The sequence below is a fragment of the Berghia stephanieae genome, chromosome 4, assembly GCF_034508935.2.
Source record: "Berghia stephanieae isolate SIO BIC M18660-M18661 chromosome 4, UCSD_Bste_1.3, whole genome shotgun sequence".
Lineage (NCBI taxonomy): Eukaryota > Metazoa > Mollusca > Gastropoda > Nudibranchia > Aeolidiidae > Berghia > Berghia stephanieae.
Window position 1 is genome coordinate 82,779,174 of NC_088363.1, and position 23,764 is coordinate 82,802,937.

Sequence of the window (23,764 nt, forward strand, 5' to 3'; positions counted from 1 at the left end):
TACTGTTACTGTTACTATTGCTGTTGCTGTTGCTGTTACTGTTACAGTTAATGATATTGTTGCTGTTACTTTTACTGTTACTGTTACTGTTGCTGTTGCTGTTACTGTTACTGTTACTGTTGCCGTTACTGTTGCTGTTATTGGTACTGTTACTGTTACTTTTAATTTTTTCTGTTGCTGTTACTGGTTATGTTACTGTTATTCTTACTCTTGCTGTTGCTGTTACTGTTTTGTTATTGTTACTTTTACTGTTACTGTTACTGTTGTTGTTACTGTTGCTGTTACTGTTACTGTTATCGTTGCAGTTATTGTTACTGTTACTGTTTCATTTATTGTTGCTGTGACTGTTATTGTTGCTGTTACTATTGATGTTGTTGTTGCTGTTGCTGGTCCTGTTGCAGTTGTTGTACCGATTGCTATCACTATTGCTGATGCTGTTGCTGTTACTATTGATATTCCTTTTGCTGTTGCTATTGCTGTCACTGTTGCTATAGCTGTTGCTGCTGCTTTTGGCTACACTTCCGCCTTGTTCTGAAAATACACAGATTAACATGTTTGGCCAGAATTATTTTTTTTAAATAATAGACTTCAAATATCGATGGATGAAAATGACCCCGAATATTGTCAAAATCTCTCAAACATGAGCTTTTGCTAAATATTCCATGAATTCCCAGGTTTGAGAGTTTTTGCCAAGACGAGGGTCATTTTCATCGATCAATATTTCAAGGCCAAAATTTTAGATATTTGGATCACAGCAGAGTGGTGGCGGTGAGACTGGTGATGTCAGTGCTATTGTTTAAACAATGGCAGTGGATGAAATAGTAGGCATGGAGGCAACAATAATTTCAAACAAACCACATTCTTGTATTCAAGTAAATTTATTAATAAAATATGACTATTGCGCTTAATTAATATGTATATGTGATGCATACAGATTTGTGTTTTAAAACGTTTGAGCAAATTTTAAAAAAGGAAATGTGACCCGCCGTCACAAAATAGTTGTTGTCTGGGGAAGGGGTTTGAGCATGAATCGATCCGTGTTAGGTATTTTGTTCTTTTTTATTTAAGCTGTTATATTCATCTTTGTTTATTCCGTTTTGCATTCCGCGGCTTCAAGCAGCTTGAGATCACGTAGAATGTAGTTGGTTGTTTACGGTAATTCTTTGTGTATGAGACTAGATTCCAAGTAAGCACATAAGGCTGTCGCACCCTGGAAAAATATTTGTTTGATGTTATGGCCAGAAAACTCGACCTTTAAATATCGATCAATTAAAATGGCCCTCATCTAATCAAAAACCATCAAACCTGTGACTTCACATTGTGTTCCTTAACGTCCCAGGTTTGAGAGGTTTTGACTAGACGATTGATAGTAAAGACAAGTTCTCTGGGCTCGCTTCTTCGGAGTACAGACAGTAGAAAAGGAATACAGATCTTCATGGAAATACAATTATCACAATCAATTCTCTCTCTCTCTCTCTCTCTCTCTCTCTCTCTCTCTCTCTCTCTCTCTCTCTCTCTCTCTTTCTCTCTTCTTTCTTCTCTCTCTCTCTCTCTTCTCTCTCTCTTCTTCTCTCTCTCTCTCTTCTCTCTCTCTCTCTCTCTCTCTCTCTCTCTCTCTCTCACTTTCATCATTTTGCAATCAAATACGGTTATAACACCAGACTCAATTACCGCCAACTTTTTGACCGGAATAATCGTTTATCTATATAAAAAATGTATGAGTTCCGACCGTGATTCCAAATACTGGTGAACTCCGATACAACATTGACCAAATTTATCATACCGCCAAACTCGCTTTGCCGCTAATTGTGCCTTGGTCCCAAACATGGCGGTATAACGAGGTTTCACTGTAAATAAAATCCTGCATTTCTATGCACTGTGTCCATACATTGCACCTCTGATTATGATAATTTCAAAAAATAATATCAAAGACCAATCAAACAGCAGAGAAAAGGCTCAAGACAGAGACAATTGGAGAATCGTCACTGCAAGAATAAGTGGAACGACCGAATCATTAAGTCAGTAAGCCATATGATAATATTATATGAAACTTGTCGCTTAAGCCGTGAAATCAAAGGCGAGATAGCATAAGAGCAATGATATGGTAATTTATGGAAACATTGTACAACTCCATTATATGGCCTAAACGTTCAATGTGTTTTCTTTGGAGGCAGCCAGTCGACCAATAGCTCCCATTAGAAGTTCTGTCCGCTCTCTTTGAAGCCTGGCAATCTCTCTCTCAATTTTCTCTTGCTCCTCAGGGTCAAGGTCACCGTATAAATCCCTAAAGTCACCTTTTATCAGTCGTAAAGCCTTTTCTTCTGCAGACAAACGGGAGAGACAGAAAGAAAAAAAAAAGGGGGGGGTGGCATTATGGTTAATTATAATCTTAAATTTCATTATATTTTTTATTACCTATGGTCTCAAGTAAGGGTCCGGATAGCTCAGTTGGTAGAGCAAACGCTTCACACGCAAAGGGGCCGAAGTCAATCCCGGGTGCAGTCTGACCCCCTTGTCCACCCAGCAGGGATTGGGTAGCTGGGTTTGTCAGAACAGGTGGAATGTACTTTGCGATGGACTAGCGTCCTATCCAAAAAAATAGCAAGCAATTGCTATTGTCCGTTTCACGTTATAGAAACCGGGATAAACTCCGGCTCATAGGCCTCATGGCTCTGAAGGACTGCAAAAAATGGTCTCAAGTCGGTGTGATTTCGAAGTGAACCATGTGCAAAAGTGATTTTGAATATTGATGCTATGCGTTTCTTAAATTACTCACAACATCCGCCTTAAAACCTTAAATGGTTATAGTCTGATTGATAAACTTTAGTGAGAACCTCTCATAAACATTACTGGCTAAAAACAATAACAAAGAGCTGAGTGACGTCAATTTCGCTCCTTCTATAGATAGAACGAAGATGACGTCACTCAGATTTATGTTATTGATTTTTGCCACCTACGTTTATGAGTAATACTCACTAAACTGTATTAACCAGACACTAAAAGTCCATGGATACACATAGTTTTGTGTGTTAGTCCGTTATTCTTCCGGATGGCAATGTTGCGAGCTTCTTAGCCAAGCGCATACTATCTTTTGGTTTATAAATATTTATTGGGTTATAAACAATGTTTTAATTATTTGCACTACCTTGTGTTATTATACAATCCAGCCAAGAATTAATTTAATTTTTTGTTAAAATATTTTTCAAAAAGGTTTCTTGAAGAAATGAGGTTTTGTCAAATTGTTGTAAAGATAGAACGAAGGTGACGTCACTCTGGTCTTTCTTATTGTTTTTTTTTTTTTTGTCATCCACTTTTATGAGGACTTCTCACGAAACTGTATTAACCAGACTATATAAACGTTAAAGTTTACACATAGTTTTGTGTGTTGGTCCTTTATAATTCCGGATGGCAATGTTATGAGTTTCCTAGCCAAGCGCATAATATTTATAGGTGATGTTCGCCACAAAATACTTCAATGATTTGTTTCTTTGAAAAACTAAGGTAAAACATTCGTTTTTATCAGTTTGGGTTAAATAATGTTATATAAATCAAAAGTATCAAATTAGCTCCAATAAAATAGTAGAAAAAGTTTCTCAAAAGTTCAATACAGTGTATTCCGACGTGCACTTATTTGCAAGTCTGATAACCCAATTCATTATGGGCTCGTTGTTGTGATGGAAATCTCAAAGAATGACGAAAAATATTGTCCGTTACAACAATGTTAAATTGCGCCCATAAGTGGGTTCGGATGTCAGAACTGCATGTATGTACATGTTGGTGTGGACAGAATATTAACTTTGTTCATATGTTTTCGACCCTTTAAAAAGCTATAACTACAATATACGTTTGATGCTGGATTGTCAGTTTTTGGATTATTTTTCATTATTCACCATGAGAAACTGGTTAAATCAATTTGTTTCTTAGTTTTTTTCCAAATAACTTAGTATTTTGGCTATAATATGGTCTCGTGGTATAACACACTCGTTTTGATCGGAAGGTCCTGGATTTGATCCTCAGTTGAATCCTCTGAAGAGGCTTTTTGTTGTCACAGTCTCTCACCGTACTCAGATGTAAAAACGAGTTCCTGGCCGTTAACACTGTTGTCTCTTTCGGGAATATATTGTGATATCGCCCAACATGCGTGATGTCATGTCTCGTTCTACATGTTACTTGCTGCTGTTGGTCAGGGAGCATTCATAAAGTGGGTTGAGCACGTTTAGTGGATATTGCCCTATATGAAAGCTCAACTTTATTTGGAGCATTTTTGAGGCAAACGTCAGAAAAACGACCTTTTGACAAAGCGTCCAATACGACGGGACGATCTCTGTCAGCCTGCATGATACATTGGATGAATAGTGGGGGAGATATCATGGGCCTGGATATAGTTGAAGGTCCGGATAAAAAAACGCAGAAAAAATTGAGCTTTTATATAGCGCAATCTCCACTAAACGTGCTCAAAGCGCTTTACAAAGGGTCTCTGACCAACAGCAACACGTAACACGTAGAACGAGAAATGACGCATGTTAAGCGATAATACAATATTTTGTTCCGACAGAGACAGAGCTGTTAACGACCAGGTACTCATTTTACACCTTAGTATGATGAAAGCTTTTCCAAGGTAACAACTATACGCCAAGCGAGGCTCAAACCCAGGACCATCCAATACGAAAGGGAGTATCATACCACTCGACCATATTATAGCCGCTCTCCAGATAACCTTCCAGATGTTGCTTTATAGGATATAAAAAGTAGTTATCTTTCAGACTTCTAATTATGGCGAGAGACAGACAATAGCAATTGCTTCCTACTTTGTGGAGAAAACGCTAGTTTATTCCAAAATACTTTCAGCCAGATCTCTAGCAGACCCAGTTACCCAATCATTGCTGGTTAGACATGGGGGGTCGGAAAAATAATTCTCGACTTAACACGGGATTGATCTTGGTCCATTTGTTTCTGGAGCAAGCGCTCTATCGACTGAACTATCGGGACACCATTATATTGTTATAGTGATGTTGAAATTCATCACCATAGAGCTGGTAAAGACGACAGCCAAAGCTCTTGATCTCTCGACCAATGGTATGAAAGGAACTAAGTAGGTTAGATCAGATATCACTTTCGTGGTAAATAGAAGCCATTAAAAATCAGTTTTTATATAGCGCAATATCCACTAAACGTGCTCAAAGCGCTTTACAAGAGATGGGCAACAGCAGCACACAACACGAACATTTTTGTGTTCGTGGATAGCTCACACGGTAGAGCCACGCTCTCACCTGCCAGGCGGAGTTGTCGTACCAATAAGGTCGCAGGTTCAAACCCCACCACCGCCGCGAAAATTTTTTTTATTCTCTATTGTCTTCTGGCACTTTTCTACTCACTTCATATCTTGTTGTTACCAACATAAGTGCCTGCTCCACTCACTTTTCTAAATTAAAAATTCACCCCATACACCGGAGCATACTCAATGTCTCAATCGTTTCTATGTTATATGTTTGTGATGAGAATATTGGCTATTAAGCTTAACTGCTGGTCAAAATTACTTCGCGATGGTGGTGAACGAATCGGCGATCTCAAGAAGTGGGTGGAGAGGGATCTAGAAATGACTTTGGGTTTGAAACGAACATTTTTGTGTTCGTGGATAGCTCACACGGTAGAGCCACGCTCTCACCTGCCAGGCGGAGTTGTCGTACCAATAAGGTCGCAGGTTCAAACCCCACCACCGCCGCGAAAAAAATTTTTATTCTCTATTGTCTTCTGGCACTTTTCTACTCACTTCATATCTTGTTGTTAACACGTAGAACGGGACATGACGCCTCTCAGACGATGTTACAATGTTTTCGGACAGAGACAACGCTGTTAACGACGAGACACCCATTTTACACCGGAGTACGTGAGAATGTGAGTAAAGAGCCTTTTCCAAGGACTCAACTATGCGCCGAGCGAGGCTCTAACCCAGGACCTTCCGATCCGAAAGCGAGTGTCATACCACTTGACCACATAGCCGCACAACCCTTTACAAGTGGATTTGATTTTAATCTAAAAGGACAACGAATTTAAGTAGTTAGCGATAAGAAGTACTGTGCTCGATGTATTCTTGCACGTCGCATTCCAGCATCCTCCACAATAGAAGATTGAGTTTTTGGGATGCTTTTTTCCTGTATTTTTCTTTCTTCCTTTGTCTTGTACCGTTCGATACTATGCATTTGTTCATATTTTTATTTAAATCGATTAGATGTGTAGTTTTGACCAGATAAATATTAGTTAAAAAAAAAAAAAACTAGTGTGCCGCCATAAACGGGTTAAATATATGATAAATATTATATTGGTATTTACTTAAATCGTTGACATCCAGCTGGTATGATTGCTGCCATCTGTTGATTGTTTTACAAAGTACGGAGCTATCGGAGGCTATCAGACGAACGTAATCCTGGTCGGAACATGCGCATTCACGCTGAGTGTCGGCTTTGTTTGGTATATACGTAGTGGCCTCCCTCAACTCACGACGCATGGATGGATGGTCGCCATTTTGTGTGTTTTTGCTGTCTCCCTTGGATGTGTCTTCTGTTATGTTTTTGTTGTCTCCCTTGGATGTGTCTTCTGTTATGTTTTTGTTGTCTCCATTGACTGTGTCTTCTTTTCTGTCATGGTCTCTGTCGTCGCTTGTTGTATCTTTCTCGTCTTTCTGTATTCTGCCTTTCTGGGCGTCGCTGTTGTTGTTGCCCGTGTCCAGTGTGCCCTGTTGATAATAAATGTTGTAAAGAGGCATTACAATGTGATAAAGAACTGAACAAGTGTGTATCAAAGGTGCCAGGCATGGCAAGAAAGAAAAATACAAGAAAAAAAAACAATCCCAAAAAATCAGTTGACCTCGACTGGGGATCGAACCTCAGACTTACTGATTACCGGTCAGACGTGCTATCTATCTACCGGTAATCAGGTCTGAGGTTCGATCCCCAGTCGAGGTAGACTAATTTTTTGTGGATGTTTTTTTTTTCTTGTATTTTTCTTTCTTGCTTTCTCCGGCACCTTTTATACACATTTGTTCAAATCTTGATTGTCCTATAACATAGTAGAGAACCCGCAATATTTTGAGGAACTAATGACTAATGACTAACAGTCGCCCATCTATTTTGATTATTATATTACTGTCTTGTGGAAAATTACACAGATCAAGACAAATCTTTTGAACTATCAGCGATCAAAATAGGTCCGGAAATAAAGTCTGTAGGAGCGTGCAAATGTATCTGGCATCAGGGCGGCCAGATGGTGATTCACAAACATCAAATGACCGATCATTATGCCCTAGCAGGTCTTATAGATAATTATTTGAATCAAAGGATGAGGAAATTACCCTTAAGTTAGAAAAGGTTTGCAACTTACTCGTATCTCTATTTGTAAAAAAAAAGATAGTAATAATGTTTAGATTTTCCAGTAATTCTGTGATCGTTGGCAAACATTAAGTACGGAACAATTATGACCCTCACCCATGGTATTTAAAATAATATTGTAAATTTTGGGGCTATGCTATTAGTCTGTCGTATTCTGTGACAAATAGTATTTAAAATTTTGACTCCCGTGAGGTCCCAGGTTTGAATTTTTTTTTTGCCAAGATGAGGGCTATTTTATCGATCTATATTTGAAGAACAAGTTATATGACCAAAAATTGTAATACATATTTTTCCTGTGTAGACCATTGGCCTGATTGTTTTCAATCAAAGAAAACATTGCATCATTTGGTTCAGCGTGACTTCCACTGGTATAACTGTATATAAAAATAAAATAAAAATTCCCTTAATTCATCCCCATTGGTATATGTGTCTTTAGGAAAGCCTGAATACCCCAGGCCTTTGCCGCAGGTGCAGGTGTCAAGGTGTGCTAGGGCCAGGTGACTTGATCAAGGCCACATAACGCGACGGTTAGTCGAACTCGGCACTTTTCGGATACGAAACAAAGACCAGACCGCCGCTGAGTCATACGATGATCCCTTTTTTGAAGCATATGATAATAGTATAATATATTGTAGTATCCTTTAAATCAACGATCTTTAGATTAAAGACGTTGATTGTTGCTGTGTGTTCTAGTGGTATGATACTCTCTTTCAGATCGTAAAGGCCTGGGTTCGAGCCTCGCTCGGCGCATAATTGAGTCCTTGGAAAAGGCTCTTTACTCACATTCTCTCACCGTACTCAAGTGTAAAATGAGTACCTGGCCGTTAACAGCGTTGTCTCCGTCCGAAAATTAAGTGTAATATCGCCTAATAGACGTCATGTCCTGTCCTACATGTTACGTGTTCCGTTGTCCAGGGACCCCTTGTAGAGCGCTTTCAGCACGTGTAGTGGATATTGCGCTATATAAAATAGCTTTAAAAAATTGCATTTAAAACTCTCTCTCTCTCTCTCTCTCTCTCTCTCTCTCTCTCTCTCTCTCTCTCTCTCTCTCTCTCTCTCTCTGTTATTATTATTATTCTTATTATTATTATTATTATTATTATTATTATTATTATTATTATTATTATTATTATTACTATTATTATTATTATTATTATTATTATTATTATTATTATTATTATTTATTGTTATTATTATTGTTATTATTATTATTATTATTATTATTATTATTATATTATTATTATTATTATTATTATTATTATTAATGTTATCATTATTATATTATTATTATATTATTATTATTATTATTATTATTATTATTATTATTATTTTGTTGTTGTTGTTGTTGTTATTTTTATTATTATTTATTATTATTATTATTATTATATTATTATTATATTATTATTGTTATTTTCGTTATTATTATATTATTATTATTATTATTATTATTATTATTATTATTATTATTATCATCATCATCATTATTATTATGATTATCACCATGTTCCTATTGTAAAAATGGGATTTTAAAACGACTTTAGTGACAACAATAAACACAAAGAGCTTGTGTTTTTATTTAAATCTTTGAATCGTTCGGTAAAACTGAATACGAGTATTGATTTGTGGCCAACACTATTTTGATTGATGCTATGCGTTAGGTAAAATACTCACGACATCGGATAGCCAGATTTAATGAACCAATACACAAAACTACGTGTAATCTTGAACATTTATAGTCTGATTTAAATAATTTAGATATGATTTTTTGGATATCAAGCAATGGTTATTGTCCGTTTGCTATAGAAACCTGGATAAACTCCGGCACCTAGAGTCTCATGGCTCGGAAGGACCACTTGGTTTGAAAAGGAAAATAAACACCATCATAATGTGTGTCCCATCGTGTCTAAACCGTGTGATATCGGCCTAACATTTATGATTCATATTGAATTTATAGTTTTAAAATGTCATCTTGGGATGAGTGGACAAATAAATAGGGGTGCCTAAATGAGTCAATGATATGGAGATAAAGATAAAGGGAGTAAATCTGACTCATGAATGAACAACACAATACAGACGACATTTCGGCCCTTGGCCTTTATCAAGTAAACACAGAATACTTATATATCGATGAGTTGACAGCGTGGCTCAGTGGTACATTCTTTGCTTCGTACCCAAAAGGTACCGAGTTCGACTACCCGCCTCGTTGTATGGCCTTGAGCAAGTCGTCTTGCCCCACCTCACTTTGCTGCACTGCACTGCGGCTGACTCCTGGATTATTCCAATCTTCCCTTGGAATATACCTTAATGTTAAATTTCCCCTATGGGATGAATAAAGCGAATTTATTTATTTATTTATTTATTTATTTATTTATTTATTTATTATTTTATTTATTAATTCATTTATTTATGTCGGCATGACATTCATGGTTCAAATTAAATTTATAGTTAAAGAACATTTTGTAATCTGGAAAATATTGTATTTAAAACATTGGCCACAAAACCAACTGAGCTATCGAACCTCCCCCCCCCCCCCCTTAAAAAAACAGTTATCAAATAGAAGCGATATAGATTCTGGAATGTGGATTTATGATCATAGCTATTAAACTTACAGTTAGGTGATCTAATTCTATGACACTCGCCTTCGGACCTAAAGGTCAACTGTTCGAGTCCCGCTTGGAGCGGTACATAGTTGAATCCTTGGTTAAGGCTCTTTTCTCATATTATTATTTTCTCAACGTAAAAAGGTCTCTCGTCCTACATGTGTTGCTGTTGGCTAGAGACCATTTGTAATGCGCATTGATCACGTCTACTGGATATTGGGCAATGTAAATGCTTATGTCCTTCTCTCTCTCTCTCTCTCTCTCTCTCTCTCTCTCTCTCTCTCTCTTCTCTCTTTTCTCTCTCTCTTCAAATTCTAATTCTCTCTCTCCTTTCCATTCTCTTCCTCCTCTCCTCTCTCTCTCTCTCTCTCTTTTCTACTTCTCTCTCTTTATTATTCTTTCTCACTCTCTCTCTCCTCATCTCTCTCTCTCTCCGTACTCTCTCTCTCTCTCTCCTCTCTCCCTTTCCTCTTCCTCCTTTTCTCTCTCTCTCTCTCTCTCTCTCTCTCTCTCTCTCTCTCTCTCTCTCTCTCTCTCTTCTCTCTCTCACTCCTTCTCTCTCTCTCTCCTCACTCCTCTCTCTCTCTCTCTCCCTCCCCCTCCTTCCCCTTTTCTCTCTCCTCCCCTCTCCTTTCTCTCCTCTCTCTCTCTCTCCTCTCCCTCTCTCTCCTCCACCATTCTTTTCCATTCTACCATCACTTACTGATTGACGTGTATCACCATCCTGTAAAGTCTCCGATTGTTCTTGTTTTTCCTGTTGACGACTTTCCGACGTGTCTTCAGACATTTTGACAACTCGTGTGGATGTTATATCTTTACCTCAATCTGTTCAGATAGAAGATTTTCATTGAATTCAGTTTCCATTGAACAAATATTCATTAGAACAAAGCTTTTATATAGCGCATCCTTGACCAACGGCAACACACAACATGCAGAACGGCGTTTGGCATCACAACGTGGTATGGAAGCTGTGGAACAAAAGAAAAATCAAAACTACATAGAACCCTCAGAGAGGCTTCAAAAATAATTAACACCAACCTTAGAAGCCTTGACACAACTTATATTAATGCAGTTGAGAAGAAAGCTTTTAACATTATCAACGAAAAGATACATCAGCTGAGCGAAAAATTCCAACTTCTGTGCTCCGGAAGACGGTATCTAGAAGCAAAATGGAGGACAAATCGACATAAGGCAACCTTCATTCCAACCGCCATAAAATGTATGTATGTATGTATGTATGTATGTATGTATGTATGTATGTATGTATGTATGTATGTATGTATGTATGTATGTATGTATGTATGTATGTATGTATGTATGTATGTATGTATGTATGTATGCTGGTTTGTATTATGTCTGCATGTATGTGTGTATGTATGTACGCTCATTCCTTTTGTATACATGTGTAGAAACAATGTGCAAGCGTGTATGTTCGTGTATGGCTGTGTCTGCAATGTAAACGTGTTGATGTTCATACCATGAACCAAACTGAGCATTGTTTACCACACATGAATTGCCTTTAATTTGGACAATAAAGATTATTATTATTATGACGCCTGTTAGGCGACATTGCATTTTTTCCCCGACAGATACAACGCTGTTTCCGGCCGGTACGGTGAGAGAATGTGAGTAAAGAGCCTTTTCCTAGGACTGATAGATGCGCCGAGCGAGGCTCGAACCCAGGACCTTCCGACATGAAAGCGAGTGCCATACCAATAGACCACATAGCCAAAGCCAAGAACCAGTCGCGATCTTATGCTGTGACCAATCGTCACAAAACGGTAATATGTCGGGAGGAACCAAATGCTAAAAAAAGTCAGAATAAATGTAAACCCTTCAAAAGTATGAAATCCTGTTTTTAGAACTAAAATACTATATTGATGCCTGCGTTTTGGTAAATATACTCACAAAATCCACCATCCGGATATAACGTACCGACTACCAACACAAAAAGCTATGTGTAACCTTGACCGTTTACAATCCGATTGATAGGATTTAGTGAGAACTAATCATCAAAAGAGCTGCGTGACGTCAATTTCGTTCCATCAATATTTATTCTCCGCAATAAAGCATTTAAACTCAACCCAAGTCTGATATTATGGCTGAAACACCAATAGGGAACAAAAGTACGATGTCAAAAGACTGGTTTCAATCTCACTGGAAGTGTAAAATCATTCTTCCGGAGGACTGAATACATACCTTGTGCAACTGATCTTCTGGTTACAAAGTGATGGAATCTTATTTTCTAGTCTGCTGGTCGTCAAGACATATCATCTGTCAACGCTCGTTTAACCCCATAATCCTAAGAATCGGCCTAGACATCCTGCCACTAAATAATTATGACACCTTATGATTCAATGTGTAACATATTCATTATTAATATTCCCGAAGACTGGTTACACACTTCCAATAAGTTTTGAACCAGAAGAGAGGAAGATGTGACGTCACTTCACGGCCCTATTTTCATCGTGTAAATCAAAATATTGTCCATCACAACATTGTTAAATCAAGGCCATAATTCTGTTCGGTTATCAGACCTGCAAAATATGTTCACGTAGAATTATATTATTACAAGATATTTTGGAGTTCATTTTTTCACTAAGTGTTTTCAGAGAGTTGTCCCCACCTATAGTTAGGTAATTCACATTTGTGACTCACCCCCTCCAAAAGAGCCCATAATCTGGTTTATCAGACCTGCAAATAAGTGCCCGTTGGTCAAAGTGATACTAAGCTGATCGATGCTGTGGACAATACTGCGTACTTTGGGAAAAACCCATATTTAAAGATTTGGCCAGAAAACATTCAAATATCAATAAATTTAAATGACGCTCATCTTGGCAAAAACTCTCGAACCTGGGACTTCGTGAAATCCAGAAAAACGGCAGAAAAGTATTTGCCGCCACGTCTTGTCGGCTACGGTCTGCCGTCTGTCTTTTAACCAGAAAAATTTGTATTTTAAAATTTGGCCATAAAACTCATCCTTCACATCGATTAATTTAAATGACCCTCATCTTGGCAAAAACTCTCAAACCTCGGTTTGTAAAGAAGACTTCGCGAAGTCCCAGGTTTGAGAGTGTTTGCCAAGATTAAGGTCATTTAAATCGATTGATATTCAAATTTTAAAGGCGAGTTTTCTGGCCAAAATTTTAAATACGAGTTTTTCTACAGTTCGGCACAGTTAACTGGTGAAGTGATCTATTTATGTTTTTATAATACCATTTGGAGGATACATACATTCTTCCTAAATCACCTCTATCCATGAAATATTAAATGTTTAAGATTGCACACAAAGTTGTTTGTTGGTGCGATGTATCTGGCAATTGGTGGGTAATTTACTTAAACGCATAGCATCAGCAGTAAGGTGTGTTGCAGGACTTCATGAGACGACAACTCGAGTGGTAATCAAACAAAAGGCAGATTAATCCCAACTTGCAATGTAAATATTCACGTCCGTACAGAGATACCGCGCGAGAAACAGGAAGATTGATTGATAGGAAAACAGATTAGAGAGGCATGCGGTTACAGAGAGAGAGAGAGAGAGAGAGAGAGAGAGAGAGAGAGAGAGAGAGAGAGAGAGAGAGAGATTAAGAAGTAGGAGTAGGAGGCAAAATGGATGTCACATACTAACGGGTAAAAAAGAAAATTAATTGAGATTACTAAGCATTAACCAATCAGAATAGTTCCTGCCATTCGACCCCTATTTATTTCCTATATGAAAATGCCTGATTCACCCTAAGTCCTTATCAAACACACAAATAGGCACGGTTAGTAAGTATTTCTCATAATATTTTGTCACAATGATAAAAGAATTGCATCGCAAAAACTGACGACACGATGCATTTTTTTTCAACCACCTGTGTTAATTAAAATTGTGAGTGATGCTCAGGATCGGAGGGCTGTTCACTCCGGGTGAAAGGCAAGCACTTCAGCAGGTGGCAATGGTTCTTCGATCACGGTCAGCGGTTTATTTCAGGACAAAATATACTTTTTTCTAAATTTTCGAGTAAAAAATATAACAACTTAAATGTTTATTGGATTATTTTAATAAGATATACGGCAACTGACGTAATTTCCAAAAGTGTATGCATGTTGATTGATGAACTGGATGTTCACACTATAAGATAAATAGTTAAAAAGGCATCCACGTCAATAGCTTGACAGGCATAGCAACAAGAAGTCACAGAGAAACCATCAATTTCGAACAGGAAACTATTTGTGACAATTTTGCTATGCGTTGAGTTGTTTAAAAAAATCATATCTGCCATCCGGATATAGATAGTATGCGCTTAGCAAAGAAACTCACAGCATTGCCATCCGGAAGTATAACGGACCAACACACAAAACTCATCATGTAACATTGAACGTTTATTGTCTGGCGAAACCAGTAAAGTGAGATTTTCTCACAAACGTGGGTGGCAAAAAGCAATAACAAAGACCAAAGTGACCTCAACTTCGTTCTAGCTATAGATAGAACGAAATTGACGTCACTTTGATCTTTGTTATTGTTTTTTGCCACCCACGTTTATGAGTAATTCTCACAAAACTATAGATAGAATGCGCTTGGCCAAGGAGTTCACAACATTGCCATCCGGAAGTATAACGGACCAACACACAAACTCTGTGTAACCATGAACTTTTATAGTCTGGTTAATACAGTTTAGTGAGAACAACTCACAAACGCGGATGGCAAAAACAATAATAAAGGCCTGAGTGACGTCATCTGCATACTATCTATATTAACCAGACTATAATCGTTTAAGGTTACACAGAGTTTTGTGTGTTGGTCCGTTATACTTCCGGATGGCAGTGTTGTGAACTTCTTAGCCAAGCGCATACTATCTATAGACACCATATTAAAAAATGAGAGAGAGAGAGAGAGAGCGAGAGAGAGGGTGACAGAGAGAGAGATAGGGAGAGAGAGACAGAGAGGGAGAGAGAGAGACAGAGAGGAGGGGGGGGGGGAAGAGAGAGAGGGGGGGGGTGGCTCGAATAAAGATAGAAGGAAGTTGACATCACTCAGCTCTTTGTTATTGTTTTTAGGCAGCCATTTTTATGAGTAGTTCTCACTAAATTATGTTAGTCAGACTGCAAACGGTTACGGTTACACATAGATTTGTGTGCTGTCATGTTATATCCGACTGGCGGATGTTTTGAGTTTTTTAACAAGTGCATAGAATCAATAAATGTTTAAGGTTACACATAGTTTTGTGTGTTGGTATGGTTTTTAAGGCTGGCGAAACGTTGCGAGCTTTTTTTATAACTAAACGCAATGCATCTATAAATGATATTCACACACAGATAAATAAATAAATAAATAAATAAATAAATAAATAAATAAATAAATAAATTGATTAATTCGTTCAATTAAATAAAATTCCCTTTATTCATCCCCATGGGAAAATGTGTCTCTTGGGTTTATTCCAAGGAAAGACTAAAAACATAGGGGTCATCCGAAGAGCAGGGCCACAAATTGATATAGGGCGAAGTGACTTGCTCAAGGCCACACATCGCTGCAGGTGGTCGAAATCGGTACCTTTTGGGTACGAAGCAAAGACCGTCCGCTGAGCCACGCAGCCTAATAAATAAAGATATAAATAGAATGCGCTTGGGCCAAGGAGTTCACAACATTGCCATCCGGAAGTATAACGGACCAACACACAAACTCTGTGTAACCATGAACTTTTATAGTCTGGTTAATACAGTTTAGTGAGAACAACTCACAAACGCGGATGGCAAAAACAATAACAAAGGCATGAGTGACGTCATCTGCATACTATATATAATCAGTTCAATGCTCGATATATTATTGGCAATTTGCCTACACTAAACTCTGAATCGAAATACTCTTCAACAGTCGTAACGTCACTTCCCTCGTAATGACGCATGGTAACTTAGTAACTGGCTCTCAACTATCGAGAAAATGCGGACGCCCTTATGAAATATTTCTCCGACGAGCATAAAAGCGTATCCAGAGGAAAAAAAACATTATAAATCTGATCATGTTTTGACTTTTACACATTCTGATCACACGACATATGAAAAGTTCTAGCCAGCATGAAGAATAAAAAGTACCGATTTTCTTTGTTTAGAACAACGATGGCCGCCGTTGCTGGGCGACCTGAGATCAGACTACTGAATCCAATACGCTTCAACAGTCGTAACGACAAGATATGAAGTGAGTAGAAAAGTGCCAGAAGACAATAGAGAATAAAAATTTTTTCGCGGCGGTGGTGGGGTTTGAACCTGCGACCTTATTGGTACGACAACTCCGCCTGGCAGGTGAGAGCGTGGCTCTACCGTGTGAGCTATCCACGAATACAAAATATTCGTTTCAAACCCAAGTCATATTTCTAGAGACCTCTCTCACCCACTTCTTGGAGATCGCAGGCTCGCTCGCGCACAACCATCGCGAAGTTATTTTTGACCAGCAGTTAAGCTTAATAGCCAATATTCTCAACACAAACATATAACATAGAAACGATTGAGACATTGAGTACCTATGCTCCGGTATATGGGTGAATTTTTAATTCAGAAAAGTGAGTGGAGCAGGCACTTATGTTGTAACAACAAGATATGAAGTGAGTAGAAAAGTGCAGAAGACAATAGAGATAAAAATTTCTTAATAGCCAATATTCTCAACACAAACATATAACATGAAACGATTGAGACATTGAGTATGCTCCGTATATGGGGTGAATTTTTAATTCAAAAAGTGAGTGGAGCAGGCACTTATGTTGGTAACAACAAGATATGAAGTGAGTAGAAAAGTGCCAGAAGACAATAGAGAATAAAATTTTTTTCGCGGCGGTGGTGGGGTTTGAACCTGCGACCTTATTGGTACGACAACTCCGCCTGGCAGGTGAGAGCGTGGCTCTACCGTGTGAGCTATCCACGAATACAAAATATTCGTTTCAAACCCAAGTCATATTTCTAGAGACCTCTCTCATCCAATTCTTGGAGATCGCAGGCTCGCTCGCGCACAACCATCGCGAAGTTATTTTTGACCAGCAGTTAAGCTTAATAGCCAATATTCTCAACACAAACATATAACATAGAAACGATTGAGACATTGAGTATGCTCCGGTATATGGCGTGAATTTTTAATTCAGAAAAGTGAGTGGAGCAGTTAAGCAGTTAAGTTAAAAAAGAAATTATTCTCTATTGTCTTCTGGCACTTTTCTACTCACTTCATATCTTGTTGTTACCAACATAAGTGCCTGCTCCACTCACTTTTCTGAATTAAACAGTCGTAACGTCACTTCCTTCCTAATGACGCATGGTAACTAAGTAACACTGGCTCTAAACTATCGGAACTATCGGACGCCGTATGAAATATTTCTCCGGCGAGCCTAAAAGCATATCCAGAGGGGAAAAAACATAAATTTGATAATGTTTTGACTTTTACACATTCTGATCACAAGGCATATGAAAAGTTCTTGCCAGCATGAAGAATAAAAAGTAATGATTTTCTTTGTTTAGAACCAAGATAGCCGTGACATCAGACTATTGAATCCAATTGAACGGTGGTCAATGAGTGTGTTGAAATCAGTTCAAAATCCCACAAGCATGACGGGACAGCAACAATTAACCAGTAGAATTTTGACCAATCAAAACATGGAATTTGTGACACGCCATCACAAGTGCTCGGACAAACATAGTCGGTTGTTAATAAACAATAACGTGAATGAAATCGACCTCTCTCTCTCTCTCTCTCTCTCTCTCTCTCTCTCTCTCTCTCTCTCTCTCTCTCTCTCTCTGTGTGTGTGTGTGTGTGTATGTGTGTGTGTGTGTCTGATCATTGTTACTGTTTTTATAGATAGTGTGCGCTTGGCTAAGAATCTCATAACATTGCCATCCGGAAGTATAACGGACCAACACACAAAACTGTGTGTATCCATGAACGTTTAGAGTCGGGTTGATACAGTTCAGTGAGCATTACTCATAAACGGGGATGGCAAAAAACAATAACAAAGACCTGATTGACGTCATCTTCGAACTATTTATACCGCCACTGGGTGACTAGTTATCACACTATTTTCTCCATCAGATTATAAACGTATAAGTTTACACATTATTTTCTGTGTTGTTTCTATTGATCAAGCGGTAGAACTGTGGATATTTTACTTAGACACATACCATCGATAGTAAAATCTGTGTAGTTTGCTATGCCAACCAATCACGGCCATTGTTTACAGTATAACGACTGTCCGAGAGGCGTGGTTGTCAAGTGTCAATTAACCAGTAAATTTTTGAACAATCAAAACATGGAATGTGTGACACACCTTCACACGTGTTCGGACAAACATTGTTGGTTGTTTATAAACAATATAGTGAATGAAATCAACCTCTCTCTTATCATTGTTATTGTTTTTATACCGCCAAATGGGTGACTAGTTATCACACGATTTTTCTCGGTCATAATACAAACGTTTACGTTAACACATAGATTAGTGTGTTGGTTTTATTCATCAGCGGTAGAACAGTGGGTATTTTACTTAGACACATACCATTGATAGTAAAACCTGTGTAGTTTGCTATGTTTACCAATCACTATCATTGTTTACATTATGACGACTGTCCGAGAGGCGTGGTTATCGAAGTGTCTATTGTATTAATCAGACTAAACGTTTAAGGTTACACATAGTTTTGTATCTGACTGGCGGATTTTATGAGTTTTTAACTAAACGCGTAGCGTCAATACTGTTAGGAGAATTCGTTTGTCACATATTATGTCCCGTTGTTATCTCCAACACAGTAAACATTGAAAAGTAATAAACACTCATAAATAGAACATATTTAAAAAGTACAAAATACCAAACACGTAACGTTACATTAAACACCGTATTTAGGACAGATCACGTGACAACAATGTTTACAAAGGGCATGATGCCAATTATTACCACGAGTGAACACAACTCACAAATCACACAACACAGAGAAAACCAGTCCGAAATGAGTGGGCGTCAACTTATTACACACTCACAAATCAAGAGACTTGAATTGGCTAGTAAATGCATTTACTCAATACTGAAATTAAATAATATTGATGATATGCGTTCAGGTATAAATACTCACAACATCTGCCATCTGGATTTAATGTTCCAACACATAAAGTTGTGTAACATTGAACATTTATAGTCTGATCGAGATGACTTACTGAGAACTATTCACCAAAATGGCTGTCTAAAACCAATAACAAATATCTTAATGACGCCAGTTTCGTTCCATCTATAAGGATCGGAAAAGGTTTGAATGAAACAGTGCCAATCAATGCAGAAAGAAAAATACAAGAAATAGACCCTGAATTGTCTGGCGCTGTTTCATATAATTGCTTTATATAAAAATTTAAATTAAAAAATTATGCCTTTTGCGCCACGATATCATAAGATATCGTCGCATAGGCATTCCACGAAGGAATATAGATAACTCATCAAACAAGATGTCTGATGTCAACAGGAATCACCCATCATGTTGTCCAAGTGAGCAAATTAGGGGTTAATAATCTTGCTCAAGGAAAAAACCAAAGTGACTGAAGCGGGGCTCGAACCCGGGTCATCCAGATCACAGTGCAATGCCTTAACCACTTCGCCCCCCCAATTGCTTTAATAATAATAATAATAATAATAATAATAATAATAATAATAATAATAATAATAATAATAATAATAATAATAATAATAATAATATATAATAATAATAATAATAATAATAATAATAATAATAATAATAATAATAATAATAATAATAATAATAAAAATAATACTAATAATAATAATAATAACAATAATAATAATAATAATAACAACAACAACAACAATAATAATAATAATAACAACAACAACAACAATAAAATAATAAAAAAAATAATAATAATAATAATAAAATAATAATAATAATAATATAATATAATAATAATAATAATATAATAAATAATATAATAATAATATAATAATAATATAATAATAATTACATGGCATTTATATCGCGCATTTCATCACTACTGTGTGATGCTCAATGCATGCACGTTTCAAATTAAAAAATACAAAATTTACATAATATATAAAACGTATACTACAATGATATCAATAGCAGCAGTATATATATATATATATATATATATATATATATATATATATATATATATATATATATATATATAATATCGTATCAATATCATAGAAATGTAACGGTAAAAAGGTAGTGCTTTAATGGAGATAAAGATAAAGGGAGTAAATCTGACTCATGAATGAACAACACAAAACAAACGACGTTTCTTAGTGCTTTAACAATGCTTTGTCTGGTATCATTTCACAAAACAACTTTCCAATATCTTTATCTTACACCATGGACTGCTCATATTTCCCAAGGTGGGCCGGGGGGCACTCACTGTCTTCTATCCCCTGATATCTATTTTCCAACATGCTTTCTGTCTTTGTCTTGGAATGAGATTACTTGGTTCTGTCCTGGCCCTGGCCGGGTACCCTGGCTGGGAAGGAGACAGTTTTGGGAGATATATTTTTCCTTGTAAATTATCTCTCTGTTATGCACTGCATTATGTTTTGTTTACATATTATATATGATTTGTAAACACGTGAGTGTATTCCTCTTAGTGGGGACCTGTGCTTGTGTCAGGATCATGAGACATTTAGGTGAACTCAAACTAAGTACACTGGTAGCGTGCTTTTGAACTCTACATAATCTGTTCCCTAGTTGAACCAATTCCCCTTTGTCTTCCTTTTTCTTGGATGCTTTAATTGTAATTCTAAAACTTTTTATTATCCCATCTTCTTCCTTTTTACTGAGGCTGATAATATGACCTAAATGTGATGCAAGCGCCGCAAAACCCTTAAAAACAAAACAAAAACAAAAAAACCTTAACTTGTAACTACGATGTAATCAAATTTATATTCTATAAAAACGTCGTACCTGGAGTTCCGTGTGTTGTATGAGAATAAATTCTAGTCCTGATCAATGACACAACCTACTACATGCTTCAACGTCTTCGCGTCATCTGTTCAATCGAGTCTTCTGATGAGGTTGAAATGTTGGAGTACTTCTGTTATGATGGAGACATACCTTCCAATCAATGATCTCCATTGTTTGTATATATGAATTATTGACCACAAATCGTTGATAGCTCTCACGCCATTCCAGGCTCTTTGCTTCTCATGTCGTTTGTGCCACTTTTTAATAAACGGCAAACAGCCCGACCGCCCGCCCTTCTCGATCGAACGAATCAATACATTTGAGTCTTGGAATTGTCGCCTATCGCAATTTTATTTATAACCCATAATACACCGTCATACTCGGGGGGGGGGGGGGGGTGTTTATCAAATTTTGGCCAGAAAACTCGTCCTTCAAATATCAATCGATTTAAATGACCCTCATCTTGTCAAAAGCTATCAAACCTGGGACTTCCACGGTCCGTGGCGTGTCCCAGATTTGATAGCTTTTGACAAGATGAGGGTCATTTAAATCGATTGATATTTGAAGGACGAGTTTTCTGGCCAACATTTTAAAAACGATATTTTTTAATTTTTATTTTCTTACAGCAGTAAAGAAATGACATGGAGTAAGGGTAACGTGCTCGGTTGTGTGTACAAGATTTGTTATACAAATGATAGTAGGCTGTGTTCAAAGTGTTCAAAGAAGACGTTGAATACAAAAAGGAATAATATATTATGGAAATTAAAATAGAAAGCAAAGCAGGCAATATTGATCGTTTCGGGCTCGGGAACCATTCCTCAACAGAAACAAAGAACAATAGAAGGAACGAAATTGACGTCACTCAGCTCTTTGTTGATTAGTTCTATTATATCAAACTGTAAACGATCATGATCACACACGATATGTTATATCTGCTGGCTGGTGTTGTGAGTAATCAACCTTAACTCATTACAACAATAAAAAGACCTCCCGCGTCAGTCCGGTTTCGTGTTAGAACGAACTCGATAAAAAGAATTGAGTTGAAAGACATCAGGAGGTCTGAGGTTCGATCTCGATCCCCAGTCAAGGAAGGCTGATATTTTAGATGCTTTTTTTTTTTGGGTGGTGGGGGGGGGGTATTTTTCTCTCCGTTTTGTTTGACACTTTTCGACGTACAGTTATTTGAGGGTCTGATAACTCAATTTCTTATGGGCTCATTGTTGTAATGGAAATATCAAAACGATGACGCAAAATATTGTCCATTAAAACAATGATAAACTAGCCCCATAAGCGGGTTCGGATGTCAGACCTGCATATATGTACACGTCGGCACTGTTTCATACATACTTTTTCAGATCTTTGTTTTCAAGATGTTCAAGCGTTTTATGACGGATGTGGACAAGATTCAGTCAAAACTAAACACATTGCATAACTGAACATGCAGTGAGTTGAAAAGTCTCAGAAGACAATAGATGGTGTCGACTGTATATCGTCCCTCCCACAGCCAGGCGGAATTGTCGTATCAGCAAGGTCAGAAAGGTCGTGGGTTCGAGACCCCATCGCCACGAAATTGTTATTCTCTATTGTCTTCTGGCACTTTTCTGCTCACTTCATTTTCTGATAAGGTATTAGAATATCACTGTCATCTGTTACGGCCGAAAAATGGTTTGGGCCTAACAAAATAAATGGTTGGATCCATATAAGGAATTATCTATAATATATGTTGACGATCGCACAAATAAAATAACAGCTCCGGGCAGAAAAAACATGTTCTTTACTACTACTACTACTACTACTACTACTACTACTACTACTACTACTACTACTACTACTACTACTACTACTACTACTACTACTACTACTACTACTACTATAATAATAATAATAATAATAATAATAATAATAATAATAATAATAATAATAATAATAATAATAATAATAATAATAATAATTTCAATAGCGCCTCTCTTCACCAAAAGTGCTCGGAAGCGCTAATAAAAAGACAGACAGACACACACACACACACACACACACACACACACACACACACATATATATATATATATATATATATATATATATATATATAGTTCATGTAAATCAGTAATTCATTATCTAAGGGATAAAAGCGACGTACACATATTTTCAGGTCTGATAATCCAATTCATTAAGGGCTCATTGTTCTTACTACCAATTGGTAAATCGTGACATTTGTTACATTTCAACCGTCCCTTTTCTCGCTATAGCTATAAAAACTTGACATTCTGTAATAGAGTCTATATTGTCGAACAATATTACGTATAGAATGTGCTTGTTGCTTTTCTGTTTGAGTAAGAAATGTCTCTTTTTGTGTTTGGAGAGTGTGAAGAGTGTGAAAATGGGTGGTAAGGAGAGGGTAAAGGAAATCTTTTTTCTTAAATGACGCAAAATTTTGTCCACTACAACAATGATAAACTAGGCCCAGAATTGGGTTCGGATGTCAGACTTGCATGTATGTACACGTCGGGTAAAAGTAAATAGAAAACAAAATGGGGCACAGATATGCGTTTGATATTTCCTTCAATTTGTTTCAAACATTTTTATTGTATTCGTGGTCAATTTTTATCAAATATTTGTTATGTATGTTTTGAGTTGGAATAGGCTAGCTATATAATATTTTATGCCAGAACTTGGAAATAAATATTAGGTCTAGTTGTAATTTGTCAAACAAAACACACACACACAAACACACACACACGCACACACACACACACACACACACACAAACAACAATGCAATTTTATAACAAAACAACCCCCACCCTCCCTTTCACCCCTACAAAAATAAAAACAACAAAGAAGCAAATAAATAACA

The 23,764-nt window shown here is 37.1% G+C and overlaps 1 protein-coding gene across 1 annotated transcript; it reads right to left on the reverse strand.

The window, feature by feature from the left end:
- Positions 1-1,509: 1,509 nt before the first annotated feature.
- On the reverse strand, positions 1,510-21,232 carry LOC144971388 (uncharacterized). The gene is made up of 4 exons (XM_078912212.1): positions 20,912-21,232; positions 10,689-10,810; positions 6,331-6,733; positions 1,510-2,321 (listed from the first exon to the last, which is right to left on the reverse strand). Exons 2-4 carry the CDS (start codon positions 10,770-10,772, stop codon positions 2,143-2,145), a joined length of 666 nt encoding a protein of 221 aa, XP_078768338.1. The 5' UTR covers positions 10,773-10,810; positions 20,912-21,232; the 3' UTR covers positions 1,510-2,142.
- Positions 21,233-23,764: the final 2,532 nt, after the last annotated feature.

Excerpts from the sequence above, each read along its gene's own strand:
- LOC144971388 (XM_078912212.1), bottom strand. The coding sequence starts at position 10,772 with ATGTCTGAAGACACGTCGGAAAGTCGTCAACAGGAAAAACAAGAACAA. Across the intron at positions 6,734-10,688 it reads ATGGTGATACACGTCAATCA|GGCACACTGGACACGGGCAA; the intron begins GTAAGTGATGGT and ends TATTATCAACAG. Across the intron at positions 2,322-6,330 it reads GCTGGATGTCAACGATTTAA|AAGAAAAGGCTTTACGACTG; the intron begins GTAAATACCAAT and ends GTTTGTCTGCAG.